Source organism: Gossypium hirsutum, chromosome A08, assembly GCF_007990345.1.
Source record: "Gossypium hirsutum isolate 1008001.06 chromosome A08, Gossypium_hirsutum_v2.1, whole genome shotgun sequence".
Taxonomy (NCBI): Eukaryota; Viridiplantae; Streptophyta; class Magnoliopsida; order Malvales; family Malvaceae; genus Gossypium; species Gossypium hirsutum.
The window spans coordinates 123,992,059-124,014,868 of NC_053431.1; the positions used below are offsets into that span (position 1 = coordinate 123,992,059).

Below are 22,810 nucleotides of genomic sequence, written 5' to 3' on the forward strand. Positions count from 1 at the left end.
TTTTGTATTTTTGATTTATTTTGTCAAAATGAACTTTATTTTATGAATTTATTATATTATTCAAAAAAATAAAAAAATTTAATAAATATTTTTAAAAGTATATAAATTTTCAAGAATTTTTAAATTATTTTTACTATTTTAAATATAATATATTTATTTTTATATCATAAAAATTAAAATTAATTTAATTTCGAAAATCGTAATTTTAAACTTTCATTTCATAAATCGTCCAAACACTGAACAATTTTTGAATTTTCTTATTCAGATTCAAGTATTATAATTATATTTTTTTGAGAAATTTTAAAATAAAAACCGTTTTAAGTGAATATTTTTTCTTTGCCAAATTTATTAATTAAAACAAAAGGTTAAAATATGGTTCAAGTATTTGTATTCTTTAGCTAATTGAAACTTAGTCTCCATAATTTTATTTTTCAAGATTTTAGATTTTTTATTTTTAAGATTTAAAAATTTAAATCCAATTGCTAATACTGTTAAATTCTTTTTGTTTTTTAATTTATTAGGGTGATAATTTAAAATAAAAAAAAAGTATTTGATAGAAATGGAATTATAATGGACTTAAATTTAATAGAAAAAACTTTAATGGTGTTAACAATGAATTTACATTTTTAAATCTGAAAAATAGAAAAACTCAATTGTTATAAAATAAAAAGATGACTAACTTTGAAAGTGCATAAGAAAGAATGGCAGCCATTGTTGTAAAATGTTGATAGCTTTGAAAGAACATGGAATGAGTCGGTGTAGTTTGAGTTTTGAGTTTAGTTATTTCTTAATATTTAACAAAATATCATTACAAAGAAAAAACTTAAACAAGGAGGTGCTGATAACGAAGGAGAACATGTAGCAATCATCAAATATTTAATATTACATAAAATCATACTAAAATATTGAATAGTATTATATAGAATTAAAAAACAGGCTAATTCTTGGAGCAATCAGTGGGCTTAAACGAGACTGTCTGCTTTTGAGTATCATATCCAATTAAGAAATCCATCTGTGACAAGTTACCATAAATTGCAACATCATCCAGGGGATTGAAAGTGAAGCATATAGCTGTGTCGGAAACCCTGATGAAGGTGTTCAATGGCTTTAACTTCACATCAGCATTAGTAAAATGCACTGTAACATCAGGGATTTTAAACTCGTCTTTAGCATTATAGCATAAACTCAAACCCTCAGGACCTTCAATCCTTTTAGCACTAATCTGGCTAGTCATGGCGGATTCAACTTCTGAGTAAAAATCTGATGGGAGAAGAGTCAATGTAGTGCCTGAATCAATGATTATGTTGCCTTCTTCTGATCCCAAAGAAGAGCCTGTGAACTTTATTCTTTTGGTTCCAACAGTGATGGCCTCAAGTGTAAGGAAGTAAAAGGTGTCGGGGGATTTTTTAACCAATGGTGTTGAAACAACTCCAGGGCCTGAAACTATTGCATTGGAGCCAAAGTTAATTTTGCTGGAATTACCTGCTTGGGAAATTGGCAACAAGCAGTAGGAGAATTTGCCAGCTACGGAAGTTCTCAATTGGGAAATTAGTGAAACTTGACCACCTCCAAGGCCGATAATGCCAGATGTCTTCTCATCGAATGTTCCACCATTGAAGGTTCCACATCCAATGACTGTTTTCGGGAAAGCTACGGGTCGGCCGGTTGTCGAAGCCAAGGTGAGTGTATCAGCAGCGAGATCGCCGTCTGAGAAAGAGCTATCACCGTAAGAGACGGCATATTGACAAGAATGATCAGTAGAACAAGAGGTGCGTTCAAGATCAATGCATTGACTTGCACTGCAAGAAATCTTTCTGTAAGTTGACGATTTACTAGGGTCAAAAAATGGAGCGTCTTGCTTGAAACACTGAGAACAAGGCTTGCATTGAGTCCAACTAAGATCACTTCCTGTATCAGCTATTGCAACAATATCAAACCTTGGGGTTCCAAGTGATATTTTCATCAAATATTCACCAGAATCGGCAGTGAGATCAGATTCTGCTGCCGTTGTTGGAACAGAATTCGTCTTGAAGCGATGAACACGATTGAAGGAACGACGCAAGGCATTGGTGACACGATCAGAGGTGGTTTCTAAAGGATTGTAAAAGGGAGATTTACTGGAGTCACGGTGGATTAATTCAACACTGAAGCCATCCTTTTGAGCTTCAATAGAGCAAAGTGTAGAGAGAGCAAGGATAGCCAAAACTATAGCTGCCATTGTTGTAAGAATTGCTTGGTTTGGGGTGACCATGAACTTGATGATTTATATATTATAGTGTTGAAAGGATAATCCAATTAAGATTGTGAAAATTAATGAATAATTTAATAGAAAAAAATATAATCAATTAATTTTCCTTTGTAATACAAAGTATAATTGGAAAGATACATTTAACATTCATTTCCTATCCCATTCAATATTCTTTTGCCATTCTTAGAATCACAAAATCTTGAAAAGGAAGGAAAAAAAATTATTTCTCTTCTGGAGCAATAACTTTCCATCTTTAAACTGGGCACAGCACATTAATTCTGTAGATTTTATTTTTTACAAATTACATTGTGTACATATTTAATGACACAATTAATTTATTAAATTTCCATATTTGATGCATGAAGTTTTAGCTTAATATTTTTTGATTAATTTACTACAGTAAAAATATTATATATGAAATTGTTCTCTGTATCAAAACTTTTAATATTTGAAATTTGATGTTACTATAGGGAGCTTTTGATTTGGCAAAAATTAAAATTTTGATAATAAATATTAGACCGATGATATATTTTGAAAATCTTTTTTATGTTAAATACATTTGTATGAATTTTCAGCGTTAATATTTAATATATTTAAATAGTTTTAGAATATAGTTCTTGATTGTATGACGAAATGTGTTTATGACTATTCCTTAAGCCTGATGCTTTTTTAAGATCTCAACTTTAGTTAAGGAGATATTACAGTTGGATAGTTATTTTCTCAACGGAGTTGTCTAATTTTATTGTTTTTACTTAATGAAAAAAAAAACAGCAATCTTTCCTCCAAAATGCAAGAGGGAGAAGTGAAATTTATATATTTTTCCGTTCATACCTTTAAATTAATGTGCAAATTAGTTACTCAAAATTTATATCAATTAAAATAAATAAATAAAGGCTTGACACTATTGATGAAGGTTGTAACTTAGGCATGACAAATATATATATTTTAATAATTGAGAGTATAAATGAAATTGTTAAGAATTGAATCTAAACTTTCATGCCATAACACAAATGCTCTGTAAACTTAATACTTGAAAGTCATGCATACTTTATATAAATTTATATTTCTAATTTTTTTTAAGTATATAATTTTTGAAGATAATTATTTTGATAAATAAATTATTTATAATAAACAAAATAAATTAAAGCTCGTGACAATTACGCACCATATATATTATAATAATATGAGGTTACAGAAAAAGGAAATAACAATCGTGCTCACATTATAATTTTTGACACATAGACACTTTTTATTTGAAGCACTTATTTATAATTTGAGTAAATTACTCATTGCTTTTTAATTTTTTAAGTTATTCCATGCTTTTGGTTTAAATTTTTTTTATAATTTTTTATATCTTAAATATAGAGTTGACTTTAAATGATTTATGTCTTTATTTTAATATTTTACTTAATCGAATTAACTTTTAATGTTATCATAGTAAAATTAATGAATATTAATTTATTAAGTTTAAAATATAGTTAAAAAATATATTAATAGTATTTATTAAATTAAATTTATATTTTCAAATATAATAATTACAATTAAACACATAATAATTACATTGATTGATTAGAGTAGAGTAAAGATAATTATAGAATTACAAAAAAATCAAATTTTAACAATTTTAACATTAAAATAAAGTAATTTAACAATATATAAAAAAAATAACCCATAAGAAATTATTAATCATATTATTTAAATTATAATATATTAATATTAATATTCAAATTATGATGTTTTTCTATTATTTTAATATTAAATAATTTTAAAATTAAATAAAATTAATATAACTGATTCTAAATTAATTAAGTATTTCTAAAAATATTTTCTAACTACATTATCTTTTTCATTTTATTAATGATTTTTTAATAAATTCATTAAAACAAAAACTAACATTATAAAATATTATAAACTACAAAACATAATGACATAGGTTAATCATTTTGATATTTTTGGAGTAAAGATATAAAATTATTTTTTAATTAAAATATTTATTTTTAAAATTTTTTGAAAAATAATAATTACGTTATTTTATCTAAATCTAAATAAAATCAAAATTAGATAACAATTTTTTTTATCCAGTGAAATTGAATTCAAATTGTGCTAATCATTTTATCTATTTATTTATTTTTACTTTTAATTTATTTTCCCTCTTTTATTATTTTTATTTATTGAAAATTTTAAAATAAATTAAAAAAACAAGACAAAAAAATTAAACCATTATAAGTATGACAATAAAAAAAGTAAATAACATATTTAAAATTTGCATTGGATTATTTTCATTTCAAAATTTAAATTTTATTAACAAACAATTGATAAGTTTGTTATGGGGTTTCTTGCTATATATATCTCACTTTTTTACTAGTTATATGCATTACAAGATTACAATCTACTTTCTTCACTTTTGTTTTCATTAATCTTTCTAAAGTTTTATCGTGATGAATAGTGTATTGTTAATCTCGTTATTTGTTTTGTCCTTCTCAGCCATAGTGTTCAACCAAAGTTTTTCAATCCGTGATAATTTTGCTTATGATAATCATCCAGCTGTACAAGCTAATAATTTTTCGCCATTGTTCCCTTGTTTATGGTTAATAGATACAATTTTGCAACCATTGCTTAATTTTCCACCTTTTTTCAGCTCACCACCACCATCAGAACCTACAAGGTCTCCAGCAGAGGATCGTAGACTTGATGAGTGCCGACAAATTCTTTTCAAGAATGTTGACACGAACTGCTACGTAGAATTGTTAAAATCTTTTGATGCACCCAAGATTTTACTTCGATCGGATTGTTGCCGTAAAATTATGCTAGTTCCGGATGATTGTTTCAATAAAATTCCTTTTATTTCAGATCATAGTGTGACTTCCAAATTAAAAAATTATTGTTCTAAGAAATTAACTGCAGCACCATCAGCTTAGATTAGATTTTTCTATTTATTATGATTATGTTTTAATTAGACTTTTTTTTAATAAAGTTATTTTTCTATTTATTATGATTATGTTTTAATTAGACTTTTTTTAATAAAGTTACTATCTTGTAGGTTTTTTTTATTTTTAATAAACGATTTTTCTGCTTTAAATTGAAAGTTTAAAGTATTGAATGTCTATGATATTAGTTTTTTTTTTTTTATTATTTCTTCCAAGTTTTATAGTTCTTTTCTCTTTTGATACAATTGAGTATTGGATTAATATGAAAGTAAACTTTATTATAGATATTTAACAATATTTGAAGTTAATCACTTTTGATAAATAAACTGTTTATAATAAATAAATAAATTGAAGTTTGTGACAGTTACATATCGTATATACTATAACAATACAAGGGTACCAAAAAAAAAAACAGTCATGCTCTCTCATAGGAAAAGAATTGTATAAAATAGTGACACAATATCATCTATATCTTTTTTTAATAGTTTAATGTCACATCAGTAATAATTTTATCCTGAATTTTATGATTTTTATCTTGAAAAAAATTAAATTGAAATGAAAATCTTGAAATTTAAGATAAATTTATTTATGTGGTATTAAACAAAAATGAACAATATCTCTGTTTCATACTTTGATGCTCACATTACAATTTTTGACGACACTTTTCATTTGAAGCACTTAATTACAAATTGAGTAAATATATCTTTTACTCATTGCTTTTTAATTTTTTAAGTTACTCCATGTCTTTTGTTTAAATTTTTTCTTTATAATTTTTTATATGTTAAATATAAAATTGACTTTAAATGATTAATGTCTTTGTTGTAATATTTTACTTAATTGAATTAACTTTTAATGTTATCATTTAAAAATTAATGAATATTAATTTGTTAAGCTTAAAATATAATTAAAAAAAGACACATATTGAAAGCATTTATCAAATTAAATTTATATTTTTTAAATATAATAAGGGTTAATTATATATTAAAATATAGTAAAAATAAATATAGAATTACAAAAAATCAAATATTAAAAATTTTGACATTAAAATAAATTGATTTAACAATATATAAAATAAATAATTCGTAATAAATTATTAATAATATTATTTAAATTATAATATATTAATATTAATATTCAAGATATGATGTGCTTTTTATTATTTTAATATTAAATAATTTTAAAATTAAATGAAATTAATATAACTGGTTCTAAATTAATTAAATATTTTTAAAAATATTTTGTAATTATATTACCTTTTCAATTCATTAATGATTTTTCTGAATAAATTCATTAAAAAAAATTCTAAACAACTAATATTATAAAATATTATAAATTTTATATATACAACTAGCCTATTAGACTACAAATTAATTTATAAAACTATAAAACATAATTAAATAGGTTAATGATTTTGATACTTCGGAGTAAAGATATAATATTAGTTTTTAATTTAAATATTTATTTTTAAATTCTTTGAAAAGTAATGATTATTTGATCATGTTGTTTTATCTAAATCTAAATAAAATCAAAATTAGAGAACAAAATTTATCAATTTTACTAAAAATAGACATTCAAAAGAAATATTGGATCTGAAATTTTTTTTTTACCTAGTGGAATTGAATTCAAATTGTGATATATCATTTTAACTATTTATTTATATTTTTTAATTTTAAATTATTTCCCCTCTTTCATTATTTTTATTTATTGAAAATTTTAAAATAAATTAAAAAGACCAAAAAAAAAAGAAGGTTAAAACATTATGAGTATCACATCTTTAAAAAAAAAAACAACAGTCAGAAAAATGTTACAAGAGCATGCAACTAGAATTAAATGGCTACACACACATATTGATATTATTCAATTTTTATTAATTAATTTTTATTTTATAACAGATAACATCTTTAAAATTTGCATTGGATTATTTTCATTTCAAAATTTAGGTTTTATTAACAAACAATTGATAGGGTTGTTATAGCGTTTTCTTGCTATATATATCTCACCATTTTACTAGTTACATGCATTACAAGATTTCAATCTACTTTCTTCACTTCCATTCTCATTAATCTTTTCCACAGTTTTATCATGATGAAGGGTGTATTGTTAATTTCATTATTTGTTTTGTTTTTTTCAGCCACATTGTTTAATCAAAGTTTTTCAATCCGTGATAATTATGCTCATGATAATCATCCAGTTGTACAACCTAATAATTTTTCACCACTGTTTCCTTGTTTATGGTTAATAGATACAATTTTGCAACCATTGCTAAATTTCCACCTTTTATCAGCTCACCGCCACCGCCAGAACCTATAGAGTCTCCATTGGTAGATCCTAGATTTTATGAGTGCCGACAAATATTCTTTGAAAAAATTTTTGACATGAACTGCTACAAAGATATGTTAAATTCTTTTGGTTCGCACAAAGTTTTACTTCGACCGGATTGTTGCCGTAGAATTATGCTACTTCCAAATTATTGTTTTAATGGAATACTTTTTCTTTCATATCAGGATGTGACTTCCAAATTTAGAAGTTATTGTTCTAAGAAATTAGCTGCAGCACCATCAACTTAGATTAGATTACTATCTTTTAGTTAGAATTTATTTTTCAATAAAGTTAGTATCTTGTAATTTTTTTTATTAATAAAATTGGTTTATGATTTTTCTGTATTGAATGTTTATGAGATTAGTTTTTTATTTCTTCCAAGTTTTATAGTTCTTTTCTCTTTTCATACAATTGAGTATTTGGATTAATATGAAAGTTTATTATTTATGAGATTAGTGTTTATTATTTCCAAGAAAAATAAGAATATGAATTTTTATTATAGATAATTTTGTTTGGATTCTGCAACCTTTTTAGTAACTTTTTTATTAAAAAATTAATTATGAATTTTTAAGTCTAAGTCATAATATATTCAATCGTTTTGATGAATCTATAATATATATATAATGAAATTAGTAAATATTGTATCCTGAAATAGATACAAATTGGTAAAATTATTAGAGAGATAATTACATAAATTAAATCACTTTTAATATTAAATTATTTTTTATTAAAAATAATATTTTTTTAAATAATATTGGTTAACTGTTAATGTTTTTTATCTATCTCTAATAAATTAAAAAATGGCATATTTTGAGGGTGGAGAAAGTATATTAGTGTGCTGATTCGTGTATTCGTCCTCGAGTTTGATTCGATTAATATGGCTATAACATAAAAATAGAGTGTGAAATATATGTGATAATAAAATGAAAAAAAAATATAATGAAAATGAAAATCAATTGTGATATAAGAAACAAGATTCAAATACCTTGAGAGTGCATCGAGATGTATCATAAATGTTTATAATGATATGATAGTATGAAACAATGATATATGTTTATGTGATTATGTATGCTGAAATGAAATTTGGACACTATGTATCTTATTGTTATTTTACTTGTTTATCTGTTTAATAAGTATGCTTGAATTTAAATTATTTTAGCATCATTGGGTACTCAATAGTCAACATAAGAATTTGTTTGTTTTTGTGCGCAGGTTTTGAGCAAGTTTGTGCTCTTTTGTTTATATATTGTTAATGATATGTACTTAGATAGAGTCATGTTTATATGTTGTTTTAAGTCTTTTGAAATATTTCAGTACTTTGTTGCTTTGATATATAATTCTGATGGATATATGCATGAGTTTACTTGCTGCATTAGATGTTAAATCATAGCTAGTATGAAGTACTGAATGTCATGTTTGCATGTGGATTAAATGTGTTTCGGCATGTTAAATGTGTGGATTGGTATGATATGATGTTAGGGTATTTTAGGTGACATTTAGAGATGAAATTCATGCTTGAAATATTGTATTGTAGGTGAAATCGTCGTTTAGTCTACATTTAAATTATGTCTGGAGACATTAAGAATAAAAATAATCAAATTGTGCATTTTTTAGTATAGATCTTGAGACTTATCAAACAAGTTTCAAGATATCATGATATAAGTCTCAAGTCATAATGGCCTATGTGTCTCATCTAAGCATGTAAGGTAGGGGTCTGAACCAGGGGTGTTGTGTATTGAGACATAAGGAGCTAAGTCATTGATTAATTTAGTGCGCTTAGTAGTCATTGATTAATTTGGGTGTGGATGTTTGTCGAGGGGTCCTTGATTTAGGTGCTTTTGGAGGATGGTTTGGGTTGTTGGTTCTGATGGGTTCTAGTTTGCTTGATTATTCTAGGTCTGTTTTTGTGTTAGTGGTGAATTAGGAGTGATTTCCTAAAACTGTTTCTGAAGTTGTGGTGTCATAGATGGCTAATGACCATGAAGGTTTTGATCGACTCGTCATGGTGTTTGTTAATACGAAAGATTTATATTTTTTTATGGATGGCCTCTAGGAGGATTGAAACTTTTGAATTTGTGTTTGTGTGACAAAGATGGAACGACTACTGAGGCAATAAAGTATGTGATGGAAAAGAAGAATTTTACAGCAAGTGGGCGTGGAAGATGTGAAAGAGTAAACCTAGATCTTTCTTTTGCAGGTGTTTCGTTTTAATAATGTGTATCTGTTAGTGGCATAAGTTTCATTTAATTAATAATGTGTGCAATGAAAAATTAAATATCATCATAATTTACATGTCTAGGTTAGGTGAAGCATGTAAGATAATACTTTTAAGAAGATGAAAAATATAATTAAGTGTGATAAAAGTTAATAAATTCAACTTATGCCACTAGCAGCTACATTCTCAGGCTCTTCTCAATTACCCCCCAAAAATGAAGTTTGTGGCTCTGCTTATTCCTTTTGCAATTTTGCTTTCTATGGTTAAGGGTCAACTTGTTCCTGCCATGTTCATATTTGGAGACTCAATTGTTGATGTAGGAAACAATAATGATCTGGTTACGCTTGTAAAAGCTAACTTCCCTCCTTATGGGAGGGATTTTGCTCATCATGAACCGACCGGAAGATTCTGTAATGGAAAGCTAGCGATAGATATTATTGGTTAAACCTTGTTTCTTTTTCTTTTTATAATCATGTTTATCTTGTATATTTATTAAACAGTTTCTTTTTTCTGCATTTGTAAACACAGCTGAGGGACTTGGCTTCACTGACCATCAGCCCGCTTACATGAGTGACAAGGCTAACGGGGAAATGTTGTTGATTGGAGTCAATTTTGCATCAGCTGCTTCCGGTTATTATAATGCTACAGCAATTTTATACGTAAGCCAAAAAGTTGTTTTTATTTCTCTATGTACTTTAAAATATTCATTCATTTATTTATTTTTACAGAATACATTCTCTTTAAGTCAACAATTGGAAAATTACAAAGATTACAAGAATAAATTAACAGCTATAACGGGAAAATCGAATACATCTTCAATCATATCGAACGGAATCCATCTTATTAGTTCTGGGAGCAGCGACTTTCTTCAAAACTATTACATTAATCCTTTATTATTCACATCCTATACACCTAATATGTTTTCAGATATTCTCATTGAATCATATGATAATTTCATTCAGGTTTTCCTTAATACTTTTTTCACTAAATTAATATATATATATAATTTCATGATTTTCTAAAGTTTCTTTCAGAATTTATACGAGCTTGGAGCAAGAAGAATAGGAGTCACAACTTTACCACCACTTGGGTGCTTACCGGCAGCCATCACAGCTTTTGGGCATGGTAGCAATCAGTGTGTGGCTAGATTAAATAACAACGCAATTTCATTTAACAACAAGCTCAATCACAGATCTCAAAGGTTAAAGAGAAGGTTTTCTAAGCTTAAGTTAGTTGTCCTAGACATCTATAGTGCTCTTTACACCATTATCACAAAGCCTGATGAGAACGGTAAAAATACTAAATATTATTTCTTAAAATGTTAGAAGCATGAGTAAGGCTTAACTTCTAAGCAAGCAATAATAATTTAAACATGTGAAAATAGGTTTTGCAGAGGTAAGAAGAGCTTGTTGCGGGACTGGATTGCTTGAAACATCCATACTATGCAATCAACATTCCATTGGAACTTGCTCAAATGCGTCACAATATGTTTTCTGGGATAGTTTCCATCCAACAGAGGCTGCAAACAAGATTTTAGCTACTAACCTCTCTAATAGTGGAAGCTCTTTAATTCAACCATAGTTAAAATTTATAATTTATGGTTTAGCTTAAATTTAAAAAATTAAATAAAGACCCTATAGCTGGTTTTTATCATGTATTCACTTTATATTTTATGAATTTTCTTATAAGGATTTTGTTGAGCTAATGTCTATTTTAGTCTTACATTTAATTTTTTACTTTTTTAAAACTTTGAACTTGTATTTTTGTCGAACACTCCAAAATCGATGGAAAAGATAATGTTTGTTAATTTTGCTGACATGATATATATGTGAATTGCGTAGATAACAGGTCAATATTTAATTATTTTTTAACATTTAAAAATATTTTTATATTTTTAATAATTTTTAATTTTTAAAAATAGTGTTTATAATTTTTTGAATTTTAAAATTTTAAAAAAACTAATTAAATGATGATTTGTTATCCACATGACAATATACATGTATGTAAGTTAAAAATATTTAACTTTTTCATTTATCTTGAGTGATTTAAAAATATATATATAAATTTTAGAGCTAAAAAAACACAAAATTAAATGAAAAAAATTAAATATTATAAATTTTAAAATACAAATAAAAATATAAAAAAACACATATAACATGATTACAAGCTCAATAAATTATAACCGTTAGAATTCCGCACAGAATATCCCCCATTTAAGATTAGGAGCAGAAGAAAATTATTAAAATTAGTTTATAAAATTATAAGAGATAATTAAATAGGTTAATGAGTTTGATTTTTAGGAGTAAATATATAAAATTAGTTTTTAATTAAAATATTTAAAATTTGAAAAGTAATGATTATTTGATAACATTCTTTTATCTAAATCCAAATAGAATCAAAATTAGAGAACAAATTTTATCATTTTTACTAAAAATAGCCATTCAAAATAAATATTGGATCTAAATTCTTTTTATCTTGTGGAATTGAATTCAAATTCTGCTATATCATTTTATCTATTTATTAATTACTTTTAATTTATTTTCCCTCTTTTATTATTTTTATTTATTGAAAATTTTAAAATAAATTAAAAAAGCCAAAAAAAACATTGAGTATGCAACTAGAATTAAATGGCTTCACACACACACATATTGATATTATTCAATTTTTATTAAATTTTTTTTATAACAGATAACATTTTTAAAATTTGCAATTCAATTATTTTCATTTCAGAATTTAGGTTTTATTGTTAGGTTTTATTGACAAATAAGTGATAGGGTTGTTATAGTGTTTCTTGCTATATATATATCTCACCATTTTACTAGTTACATGTATTACAAGATTACAATTTACTTTCCTCTCTTCCATTCTTATTAATCTTTCCAAAGTTTTATGGTTAATAGATACAATTTTATAACCACTGCTAAATTTTCCATCTTTTATCAACTCACCGTCATCGTCATAACCTATAGAGTCTCCATCGGTGGATATTAAATTTTATAGGTGTCGACAAACCTTTGAAAGAAATTTTGACATGAACTGCTACAAAGATATATTGAATTCTTTTGGTTCGCACAAAATTTTACTTCAACCTGATTGTTGCTGTAGGCTTATGCTACTTCCAGATTATTGTTTTAATAGAATACTTTTTCCTTCAGATCGTGATGTAATTTCTAAATTTAAAAATTATTGTTCTAAGAAATTAGCTGAAGCTCCGTCAAACTTAGATTAGATTATTATCTTTTAGTTAGACTTTATTTTTGGATAAAGTTATTATCTTGTAGTTTTTTTTAAATAAAATTAGTTTATGATTTTTTTGCTTTAAAATTTTAAAGTATTGAATGTTTTTGAGATTAGTTTTTATAATTTGTAATGTTTAATTTTTTAATTTCTTCCAAGTTTTATATTTATTCTCTCTTTTGACACAATTGTCTAAAAAATTAAAAGAGATAATTACATAAGTTAAATCACTTTTAATGTTAAATTAATTTTTATTAAAAATATAATTTTTTTAAATAATATTAAATCTTAGGGATTGTTTGGAAACTAGATTTATTAAATCTGGGGGTTGAATCGATCTGTCATGCCTAAAATTTAGACTATTTTTTAAATCAAATTGGATCCAAATTAATAGACTTGAAATTTTATTACATCTTGAATCCGACCCGATTAATGATTGTCTTATGTTAGTTTAACAAACTTTTTAACTCCACTAGAATGTTATAGTACTGGCTAGCAGAATTTGTTTTTCTTGGTCTTTGTTTCGTACCATAACATTCTTCCCTTAGTATTCCCTTCTTGACAAAAAAAATTATTCAAAAATAAAATTCCGGCGAGAATGGCTTCGGGTTTGACGACGGCTGATTCGACGGCGAAGCTTCTCTCCGACCTCAAAATCGACGCCGGAGATTGGCCTCCTAGTCTTGTCAAGAATGTCCACCTCCTTTCTCCGGATCAGGTCTTGCATGTTTCAGATTCCGTACTTTTGTAAAAAATTAACGGATATTTATGTGTTTATATATATAATATTTAATCGACTATGTAAATTATGCGTTTTTTTTTTTTGTCAGATCCAATTGGGGAAGATGTTGTTGGAGATGGGACAGAGTCATTTGTTTCAGCATTGGGCAGAGCCTGGCGTCGATGACGACCAAAAGAAAGCTTTCTTCACTCAGGTCTCTGATATTTTTGAAGCTATTGAGTTCTACAGTATTCTACTATGATTTTTTTTCTTAATTAGAAATGTTTTTGGTTACTAAGGAAAATTAAGGCATTCAAGGAGTGGCTGTTTATTTTTACAGTTTTCGTTTGAATTGTACTTAAATGATTTTCAGTATTGTACATCTTAAGAGTGTACTGTTTTTTTCTTCCCTTTAATATAGTTATCTAAGCTGAATTCGAGCTATCCTGGGGGTTTGGCATCATATATTAAAACCGCTAGGGAGCTCTTAGCCGACTCGAAAGCTGGGAAGAACCCATATGATGGCTTCACACCTTCGGTAATGAAATTACCTCACTCGAAATTTTCTAAATTTTTATACAAATTGATGTAATCAATATTCAGTTGTCTTAGTTAACATGATTCGTATTATTATTAGTTTAATTTGGCATATAAAAAGTTTTCTTTACTCGTGTATGTTCTTATCTTCACTCTCTTCTATGCAACTGTTTTAAACATAGTAATTCTTTTTGCAGGTCCCAACTGGAGAAGTTCTCTCTCTTGGTGATGACAATTTCATCAAATTTGAGGATGTTGGTGTCAAAGAAGCCAAAAACGCAGCATTTGTTCTTGTTGCGGGTGGGCTTGGTGAACGTCTAGGATACAATGGAATTAAGGTATATAACCTATAGACCAACTGTTAATATTTTTCTTTTCTTTGCCCCTTTCTGAAGAGGATTAATCACATTTTTTGCATCGTTTTGGTTAAGCCTGTTCCTACACCCTTGACTACTTTTGCTCTACAAACAACATATTTGACTAGCTACTCTTGACATCTTGTAGGTGGCACTTCCTGCAGAGACCACAACTGGAACATGTTTCTTACAACTCTACATTGAGTCCATTCTGGCTCTTCAAGAAGCTAGCAGTCGTCTCACACAAGGTAGGCATTGTATCTCAGTTGTTAGGAGGCGTTCCACATTAAATATAGCCTTTTTGAACTTTTTGTATATTGAGTCTATTCCGGTTCATCAGGAAAGCTAGTAGTTGGTTCATACAAGGTTTGTGTGGTATCTCATTTGTTAGGAGGCCTTCCGCATTAAATAGCCTTTTGAGCTTTTTGTCCTTGACTTAATCATGAAAGATTAAGTGTTATTTTCCTTCAGCACTGTTGATTGCAGCAGCCAATGGGAGATTATTGAGTATCATCAGAAAAGCCACTTTCAAATAAGACAAGAATTTACCACTTTACCTGTAAAATGGCCATCATTTTATTAGGAAAATTGATAGAGTGAACAAGTAAAAAAGAGTTCCAAGTCAGGCTGTATTGTTTTCTTTGTAACCAACTATAGCTAATGAACTTATTTATTTAACCAGTCTCTTTCATCTCACTAGCATAAGCAGTTCATATTCTTACAACCATTTTCTTATGTTTGAAGTGCCTAGGTCAACATATTTGCCTCAATAAGTACAAAGAAAAACAATTAACCTTGAAGCCTTCAGAAAATATTTTATTGATTGTTGCATTTTACAACTTATTTGCTCTCTAACTCCTGAGTGTGTCTTAAATTAAGGTACATGTCAAAAGGAGATTCCTTTTGTTATCATGACATCAGATGACACACATACCTCTACGGTGGACCTTTTAGCATCAAATTCTTATTTTGGGATGAAACCTTCACAAGTTAAACTTCTTAAGCAGGTATGTTATCTCTCATTGATGTGTGGTTGGTGACAGCTGTTGTTAGGTGCTTTATCTTGTGTATTTGCTTGCAGGAAAAAGTTGCATGCTTAGATGATAATGATGCTAGGCTTGCTTTGGACCCTCATAACAAATACAAAATTCAGGTAGTCCCAATAAACGCCGTATAAAAACATGCTTATATTTTGATTGCTAAAGCCATTAGGTTCTTCTCTTTTCTCTTTTCTGGTCTTTTTAGACAAAACCTCATGGCCATGGTGATGTACACTCACTTCTTTATTCTAGCGGCCTTCTGAATGTATGGTATGTCTCTCAAATACTCTTCTCATGCCTTTGCAAGTTATCTTTACATTTAGATTTGCCTGTTGTCAAAAACTTATTTCTTAATGCACAGAAACTCCTTATATGATGCCCTTGTCCTTGCATCTCTTTATGGTAGTAAGACTAAAACAATGTTGGTCTCAAACCCACATTAAGCTATAACATCCATGTGGCTCTCTTAACTAGCTACCATACACTTATAAATAATCCATTTTCTAGTGCTTCTTGACCTTAATCGTCTCAAAATTTATTTATACTAGGTCAGTGACATCGCATAGAAAAGTCAACTGTCAGTCTCTGGAAATTGGTTTAATGTATAATTCTTTTTATATTCCACCATGTTAAACTTTTATCTTCACTTTTTGTTAGGCATGATTCCGGATCGAGATGGGTTATCTTTTTCCAAGACACAAATGGACTGTTGTTCAAGGTTAGAATCTCGATTTCCATGATTTTATCTATAATTTTCTTATGTCAGCAGTGTAAAACTGGTAGAAATAAAAATTTACTATTTCAATGTAGGCAATTCCAGCTTCCCTTGGAGTCAGTGCAACTAAAGAGTACCATGTCAATTCTCTTGCTGTTCCACGGAAAGCAAAAGAAGCTATTGGAGGAATTACTAAACTCACTCATAGTGATGGTATTTATATACAAGACTGAAACTTCTATAACTATTGGAAGCTAGAATTCTTTATATGCTTATAACCTATTTCTCTAGGGATGATGGCATTCAACTAAAAAAAGGTCTACATTTCAGTAATTTTTTATTTTTCTAGTGCCAACTTCTTCTTTGTGCTTGTACATGTTAAAGTTCTTTTACAATATATAGGATAATGCAAATTGCTTCTTTTCCTCCCCCCCCCCCAAATCTCCTTTCATTTTCTTGTATATGATATATTATACATTTCTATATGAAAACTGTTCTATGATTGGTATTTTGGGCGTCAAAGACCCTAATGCTTCATTATTAGTAATGCACCATGAAATTAACTTCAGGGAGATCAATGGTGATCAACGTGGAATACAATCAGCTTGATCCTCTGCTTAGAGCCACCGGACATCCAGATGGAGATGTTAATTGTGAGACCGGTTATTCTCCTTTTCCAGGAAATATAAACCAAGTAATTTTCCAGCTCAAAATCATTATTTAGATGTTTCACTTCTAGGAAGATGTCTAGTGTTATAACGAGGATTCTTTACTTTTGTAATTGATATGGTTGGAAGTGCAAAGAATCACTATATTTTACACCTGCTGAAATCTTCATTATCATTGTGATATTCATTAAATTTGATCTGGTTTTTGCTGTGGAACCTCTCATACATATGTAGAAAATGTTCCGTTCATTTTCTAATTGAAAATGTTTCATTCATTGTCTAATTGCACTCTCCCTCCGTATCCTGTTCTTTTTTTGTTTCTGTTTACCAGTTGATTTTGGAGCTTGGTCCATACATTAAGGAGCTCACCAAAACAGGAGGTGCTATTAAGGAATTTGTTAACCCCAAGTAAATTGTTCACCAAAACCTTATAATTTCTGTTTTCATATATTTTGTTCCTTCTAAAGAAGAAAGCTGAGTGAATATGTCATCTGTTTTGCCGTATGTTACTGCAGGTATAAAGATGCTAGTAAAACATCATTTAAGTCCTCAACTCGACTAGAGTGTATGATGCAAGACTATCCTAAAACATTGCCTCCATCAGCAAGAGTCGGATTTACGGTAATTGGTGGTTTGAATCCTTTCTTATAATTTCACTTGAGTCTTTTTAGTGTTAATAGGCCTCACTTCCTGTCTTACGTCAGATAGGATCCTACTTCTCTTGTGGTTCTGTGAATGAATTTGCTACTAATGTAAATATATGCTCATCATTTACCTGATGTAATGTGACTGTGTAGGTAATGGATACGTGGCTTGCTTATGCACCAGTGAAAAACAACCCTGAAGATGCTGCTAAGGTACCAAAAGGGAACCCATATCACAGTGCAACTTCTGGAGAAATGGCCATATATCGTGCGAACAGTCTCATCCTTCAAAAGGTGAGCATGTTGTTCTGCTAAAACTCAGATATATATTTTCTCGTTCTTTAGCATGTTTTTCACTCTAATTCTGTCTCTCATCTTATTTTTAATAATTTTTGTCCGTTTGCTAGGCGGGGGTCCAAGTGGAGGATCCTGTGCAACAGGTTTTCAACGGCCAAGAGGTGGAAGTGTGGCCACGGGTTACTTGGAAGCCTAAATGGGGGATCACTTTTGCTGAGATCAAAAGCAAAGTTAGTGGAAGTTGCTCTATTTCTCAAAGGTCTACCATGGCCCTTAAGGGGCGTGATATCTTTCTTGAAAACCTAACCTTGGATGGAGCTCTTATCATCAATTCAACTGACGGTGCAGAGGTATGCCATTGACGATAAATTGACAGTTGACAGTTGTTTAATCCATTCCCTTGCACTCTTTTGCCACAATGTTTATTAGATTTGCTATTCAATTCCATGTTTTGGATGTTGTTCATGACTTCAATTTTCTTACATTCTTCTTGCTTGATAACTCTGACTTGATCAGTGCTTTCCCTGTCGCTTCATTATTTATGCCGTTCACCCATTGTCATCATTAGCTCAAATCCTTCTCTGCTTGTAAATGTGCAAGTAAACTATTTGTGTTGGATGGACAATTTAGTTCAGTTGAACAATATGGTAATAACAGTGTGGTTTTGGAAATAGGTAAAAGTTGGAGGATCAATAAAGAACAAGGGCTGGCTGATTGAGAGAATCGACTACAAAGATACAGCATTCCCGGAGGAACTGAGGATCCGAGGTTTCAGAATGGAGAAAAAGGAGCAATTGGAGGAAACCTACAGTCAACCTGGCAAGTACACCTTAAAGCCATGAATTTTGATTCTTGTTTTCAGAAAGTTTTAATGTGGCAATTATTAGGTAATAATTGATATCAGAACAAGTCATTTTCCATTCTCTTTCATTTATTTTTTTGGGAATTGAAATAAAACTGTTGTTCCATATTTAAATTAGATTGAAAGGAGGTTTTCAAAGCTAGCATATTGGGTTTACGAATTTTAACATTTGGTACGAACTAAATTATTATTTTTTACACTAATTACGGACGTGTTATATAAGATGGAAATATGTAAATTTTAATGTATTACTCTACAGTTGCAAGTCTTGCTTTTATACTATTGAAATACTATTAAATTATATAATTCAAAATTTAAAATTCTTGTAAGTATAATATAATTTAGAAGGTATAAATAATGTAATTTTAAATTTAATAATAAAAATGTAAAATATTTTTTAAATATTAATATAGTAATTTTTTTAATTTAAAAGTTTTTTTAATAAAAACTTCTATTGTAATTACATAAAGGCATTAAAATTTATAACAATTATATTAATAAAAAAATCTATATTTCAAAAACTAATTATTATCAAATTGGAATGACCGATTAAATTTATATTAATAAAACTTCTATTTGGAATGACCCACCAAATTGTTTATTGTAGATTTGAGTCACAAATTGGTTTAATATTTATCAATTTTGAAATTTAGTAATTAAAACTTTAATATAATATTATTTTATTAAACAAAGATCTTTAATTTTATGTAATTTTATACATAAAATTTTGATTTGATTAAATTCTTATAAATTATTGATATAACATCATTTGATATTTATATATTGTATACATAAATAATTATATTTATCTAATAGAAAAATAAATTGATGCATTTATTTTTTTGAATGTGTATGATTAAATCAAAATTAAAGTTTCAAATATATATTTGAACCCTAATTAGAGTTTCACTTACAAATTCATATATACAGTTGCACTTTAAATCAAAGTTTATATATAATTTTGAGATTTATCCCCTTTTAAAACAAATAAAACTTTCAAGAAATTAAAAAAAATCATTAAAAAGGAAAAGTAAATCAAATAAATAGATAGATAAATAAATTGATATAATCATGTTGAGGAAAATTTGTAAATTTAATTCCACTGACCAATTTAAAAATAAATATTATCGTCTAATTTCAAGTTTATTAAATGTTGTTGACTAATACTTATAATTGCTAAAGTGTTGTATTTGGACTAAAAGAACTTTTGTTTTGGTCCTTTTATGAAATTTATAATAATTTCTTAATTGAGTAAAAAAAATTAAACCATCCACTTGTATCAATCATAAAGTACCTAAGCTTCTAACCATCCACTTTTATAAATAATAGAATATCTATTTAGACATTAGCCATTTATAATTTAAATACCATTAAAGCCTCGTTAATTAAACCTAAAGAATAAAACTTTAGTTTGTAACAATATAGTATTTTTTTAATATAGTAGTTTTAATATAATAAAAGTAAAGTGTTATTTAAATATTAATATAGTATATTTTTTCAATTTAAAAGTTTAAAAAAAAACTAATTATTACATAAAGGCATCAAAACTTATAACAATGATAGTATTAACAAAATCTATATTCCAAAAAATAATTATTATCAAAACTAAAATAAATATATAATATTTTAAATACTTATTGATTGCAAGTTGTGAGACTATTTAGAATGGCCCACAAAATTGTTTATTGTAGATTTGGGTCACAAATTGGTTACATTGAGGTAAAAAAATTCCTCCTCTCCTTTTCAATTTTAAAATTGAATAAATTATTTTTTTTTAAAATAAAATAATTTAATCCTTATCAATTTCGAAATTAAACAATTAAATATAACAATTAATGATATTAACACATTCTATCCATTTTTTTTGGTGAAATGTCCATATTATTACTTTAACATAATATAATTAACAACATGGATGGATTTTTAATATCTATTTAGACATTAACCATTTATAATTTAAATACCATTAAGACCTCTTCAATTAAACCTAAATAATAAAACTTCAATTTGTAACTTTAGTATGAAATATATTTAATTATGTATGTTTTATTCTGATTTTTTTCTTTATTAATAGAAAAAAATAAGAAATTTTTGTAATCCAAATTTTCTAGAGTTTCCTATTTGTTTGATAAGCCCTAATTTATTTTCTCACTGTTGTTCCCAATTCATATATAATTTAGTATGCATAAATAATGTAATTTCAAATTTAATAATTTTTAATATTTAAATTTAATAATAATATATTATTCAAATGTCTATGTATTAATATAATAAATAATAAAAGATATTTTTAATATTTCAAAAATTAATAATAAAAGTAAGATATGCACCCTCTTATTATTACAAGTTTGGGAAAATCAAAAGGAAGGTTATTGAAGTTGCAATGTGAGGTTTAATGTTGTGTTTATGTTAAAACAAAATCAATAATAAAGTTGCTTTTTCTCTTAACAAAAATGTTTTTTTCCCTCTTCATTATTACTGGTTTTAGTTTATTTCGTTGAGAATTAGCCACGCAAATTTCACATTTTTCAACTAAATTTCAACTAATCTAAATAGCCTAATATTTTATCGTATTTTCCCAGCCACAAGGGCCACAACAAGAATCAATCTCTCTTCAACACTAAACTAGAGATTATAAATAAACGCTACCCAACTCTCTCTCTTTCCATTGCCTTGACCATTTCTTACCAATTTCTCTCTGTCATTGGCTTGTTCTCGCTGGCAATACCTCTCTGTTCAAAATGTCCCTTTAACGAAAGGTTTCCCTTTCCTTTCCTTCTTTTCCTGACCAAAATTGAAGCTCCTGAAACGAGAACGGAAAAGAAAGAAAGAGAGAGAGGTAGACCTAGGCTGAGATATGAAGAACAATTACATTATAGAAATAACCCTCATCTCCGCACAAGGACTTAAGAAAACAACCACCTTCCGTCGCATGAGAACTTATGCTGTCGCTTGGATTGATTCCTCCGTCAAGCTCCGTTCTTGCATTGATTGTGTAGGCGGTGAAAACCCAACATGGAATGATAAGTTTCTCTTCAAGGTTTCATCGGAGTTTCTTTACAGCGAAACCTCCGGCATTTCGATTGAGATCTTCGCTGATGGTATCTTCTTCGATACCCTCGTTGGAACTGTTAGATTGCTCGTCAGTAACCTCCTTCGAGACGGCTCGTCCTACATTGCTATAAGGGTTCCTTCTTTCAGTGCACTACAAGTCCGCCGACCTTCCGGTAGGTTCCAAGGGGTTATAAACATCGGCGCATCGGTTCTTTCGACTTCGGATGTCCCGGCCATGAGTGGCGTCTCCGCCATGGGCTTCCGTAATCTATTCCAAGAGAACTGTATACCAAAAGGCATGAGGAGATCACATTCTAGTATAGGTATATCTTATGAGAATCGATTCGTTTCTGGTTCGACGTACTCGTCATCCCTATTGACATCAATGGCTTCGAAGGAGCGGAGGAGGATGATTAAGGAAATGGAGAAAACGAAACATGCAAGGTCTTCATCAGATGGTGCTATATTGGGTGTCGGGTTGGGGTTGTCGCCTAAGAAGGCGGCTTATCTCCACCCTTTTGGCCCCAATCAAAGATTTCATGACCGGAAACTGACAAAAGTCCGGTCAAGTCTGACTTCCTAAGCATCTGGTTTGTGATTCATTCAAAAGTTTTACCTAATGTTCAACATTTAAATTCAACCGTTAAAAAGAATACCAAAGTAAGCATTGTTTCTCACTTTCTACTTTCCACCTACATTGGTAAATTATGGCGTTGTTTGTTTTCTATATAAGAGAAATTATGGTGTTGTGTATTATATATAGGAGTTAATTGCAGTATTTTCAAACTGTGAATTTTATTTTAAATTGGTTTTTTAACTTAAAATAATCCTCATATAATTTAGTATGCATAAATAATGTAATTTTAAATTTAATAATTTTAATATTTATATTTAATAATAAAAAGATATTATTCAAATGTCTATGTATTAATATAAAAAATAATAAAATAATATTTTTAATAACTAAAAA

At 28.0% G+C, this 22,810-nt stretch overlaps 4 protein-coding genes across 5 annotated transcripts; 3 read left to right on the forward strand and 1 right to left on the reverse strand.

The window, feature by feature from the left end:
• Nucleotides 1–829: 829 nt before the first annotated feature.
• LOC121204736 (aspartic proteinase CDR1) lies at nucleotides 830–2,221 on the reverse strand. The gene has a single exon (XM_041075165.1). It carries the CDS (start codon nucleotides 2,216–2,218, stop codon nucleotides 938–940), a length of 1,281 nt encoding a protein of 426 aa, XP_040931099.1. The 5' UTR covers nucleotides 2,219–2,221; the 3' UTR covers nucleotides 830–937.
• A 7,645-nt stretch (nucleotides 2,222–9,866) lies between these two features.
• On the forward strand, nucleotides 9,867–11,409 carry LOC107938686 (GDSL esterase/lipase At5g22810). 2 transcript variants are annotated; one of them, XM_041075166.1, is made up of 4 exons: nucleotides 9,867–10,149; nucleotides 10,238–10,368; nucleotides 10,744–10,999; nucleotides 11,094–11,409. In XM_041075166.1, exons 1-4 carry the CDS (start codon nucleotides 9,924–9,926, stop codon nucleotides 11,288–11,290), a joined length of 810 nt encoding a protein of 269 aa, XP_040931100.1. In that variant the 5' UTR covers nucleotides 9,867–9,923; the 3' UTR covers nucleotides 11,291–11,409. The 2 variants fall into 2 exon arrangements, with proteins under 2 accessions (XP_040931100.1, XP_040931101.1); XM_041075167.1 differs by having other exon boundaries at nucleotides 9,867–10,119.
• Nucleotides 11,410–13,422: 2,013 nt separating this feature from the next.
• LOC107938693 (UDP-sugar pyrophosphorylase) lies at nucleotides 13,423–18,928 on the forward strand. The gene is made up of 16 exons (XM_016871918.2): nucleotides 13,423–13,664; nucleotides 13,777–13,881; nucleotides 14,089–14,205; nucleotides 14,402–14,542; nucleotides 14,709–14,808; nucleotides 15,440–15,567; nucleotides 15,642–15,713; nucleotides 15,806–15,870; nucleotides 16,258–16,318; nucleotides 16,411–16,528; nucleotides 16,885–17,009; nucleotides 17,315–17,391; nucleotides 17,499–17,604; nucleotides 17,781–17,921; nucleotides 18,035–18,274; nucleotides 18,599–18,928. Exons 1-16 carry the CDS (start codon nucleotides 13,545–13,547, stop codon nucleotides 18,764–18,766), a joined length of 1,884 nt encoding a protein of 627 aa, XP_016727407.2. The 5' UTR covers nucleotides 13,423–13,544; the 3' UTR covers nucleotides 18,767–18,928.
• Nucleotides 18,929–21,431: 2,503 nt separating this feature from the next.
• Nucleotides 21,432–22,596, forward strand: LOC107938683 (uncharacterized). Its single transcript, XM_016871910.2, has one exon. The coding sequence runs from the start codon at nucleotides 21,644–21,646 to the stop codon at nucleotides 22,421–22,423; it is 780 nt and encodes a 259-aa protein (XP_016727399.1). The 5' UTR covers nucleotides 21,432–21,643; the 3' UTR covers nucleotides 22,424–22,596.
• Nucleotides 22,597–22,810: the final 214 nt, after the last annotated feature.

Excerpts from the sequence above, each read along its gene's own strand:
- LOC107938683 (XM_016871910.2), top strand. The coding sequence starts at position 21,644 with ATGAAGAACAATTACATTATAGAAATAACCCTCATCTCCGCACAAGGA.
- LOC121204736 (XM_041075165.1), bottom strand. The coding sequence starts at position 2,218 with ATGGCAGCTATAGTTTTGGCTATCCTTGCTCTCTCTACACTTTGCTCT.
- LOC107938686 (XM_041075166.1), top strand. The coding sequence starts at position 9,924 with ATGAAGTTTGTGGCTCTGCTTATTCCTTTTGCAATTTTGCTTTCTATG. Across the intron at positions 10,150-10,237 it reads GCTAGCGATAGATATTATTG|CTGAGGGACTTGGCTTCACT; the intron begins GTTAAACCTTGT and ends TTGTAAACACAG. Across the intron at positions 10,369-10,743 it reads ATGCTACAGCAATTTTATAC|AATTTATACGAGCTTGGAGC; the intron begins GTAAGCCAAAAA and ends AGTTTCTTTCAG.
- LOC107938693 (XM_016871918.2), top strand. The coding sequence starts at position 13,545 with ATGGCTTCGGGTTTGACGACGGCTGATTCGACGGCGAAGCTTCTCTCC. Across the intron at positions 14,809-15,439 it reads TAGCAGTCGTCTCACACAAG|GTACATGTCAAAAGGAGATT; the intron begins GTAGGCATTGTA and ends TCTTAAATTAAG. Across the intron at positions 15,568-15,641 it reads AAGTTAAACTTCTTAAGCAG|GAAAAAGTTGCATGCTTAGA; the intron begins GTATGTTATCTC and ends ATTTGCTTGCAG.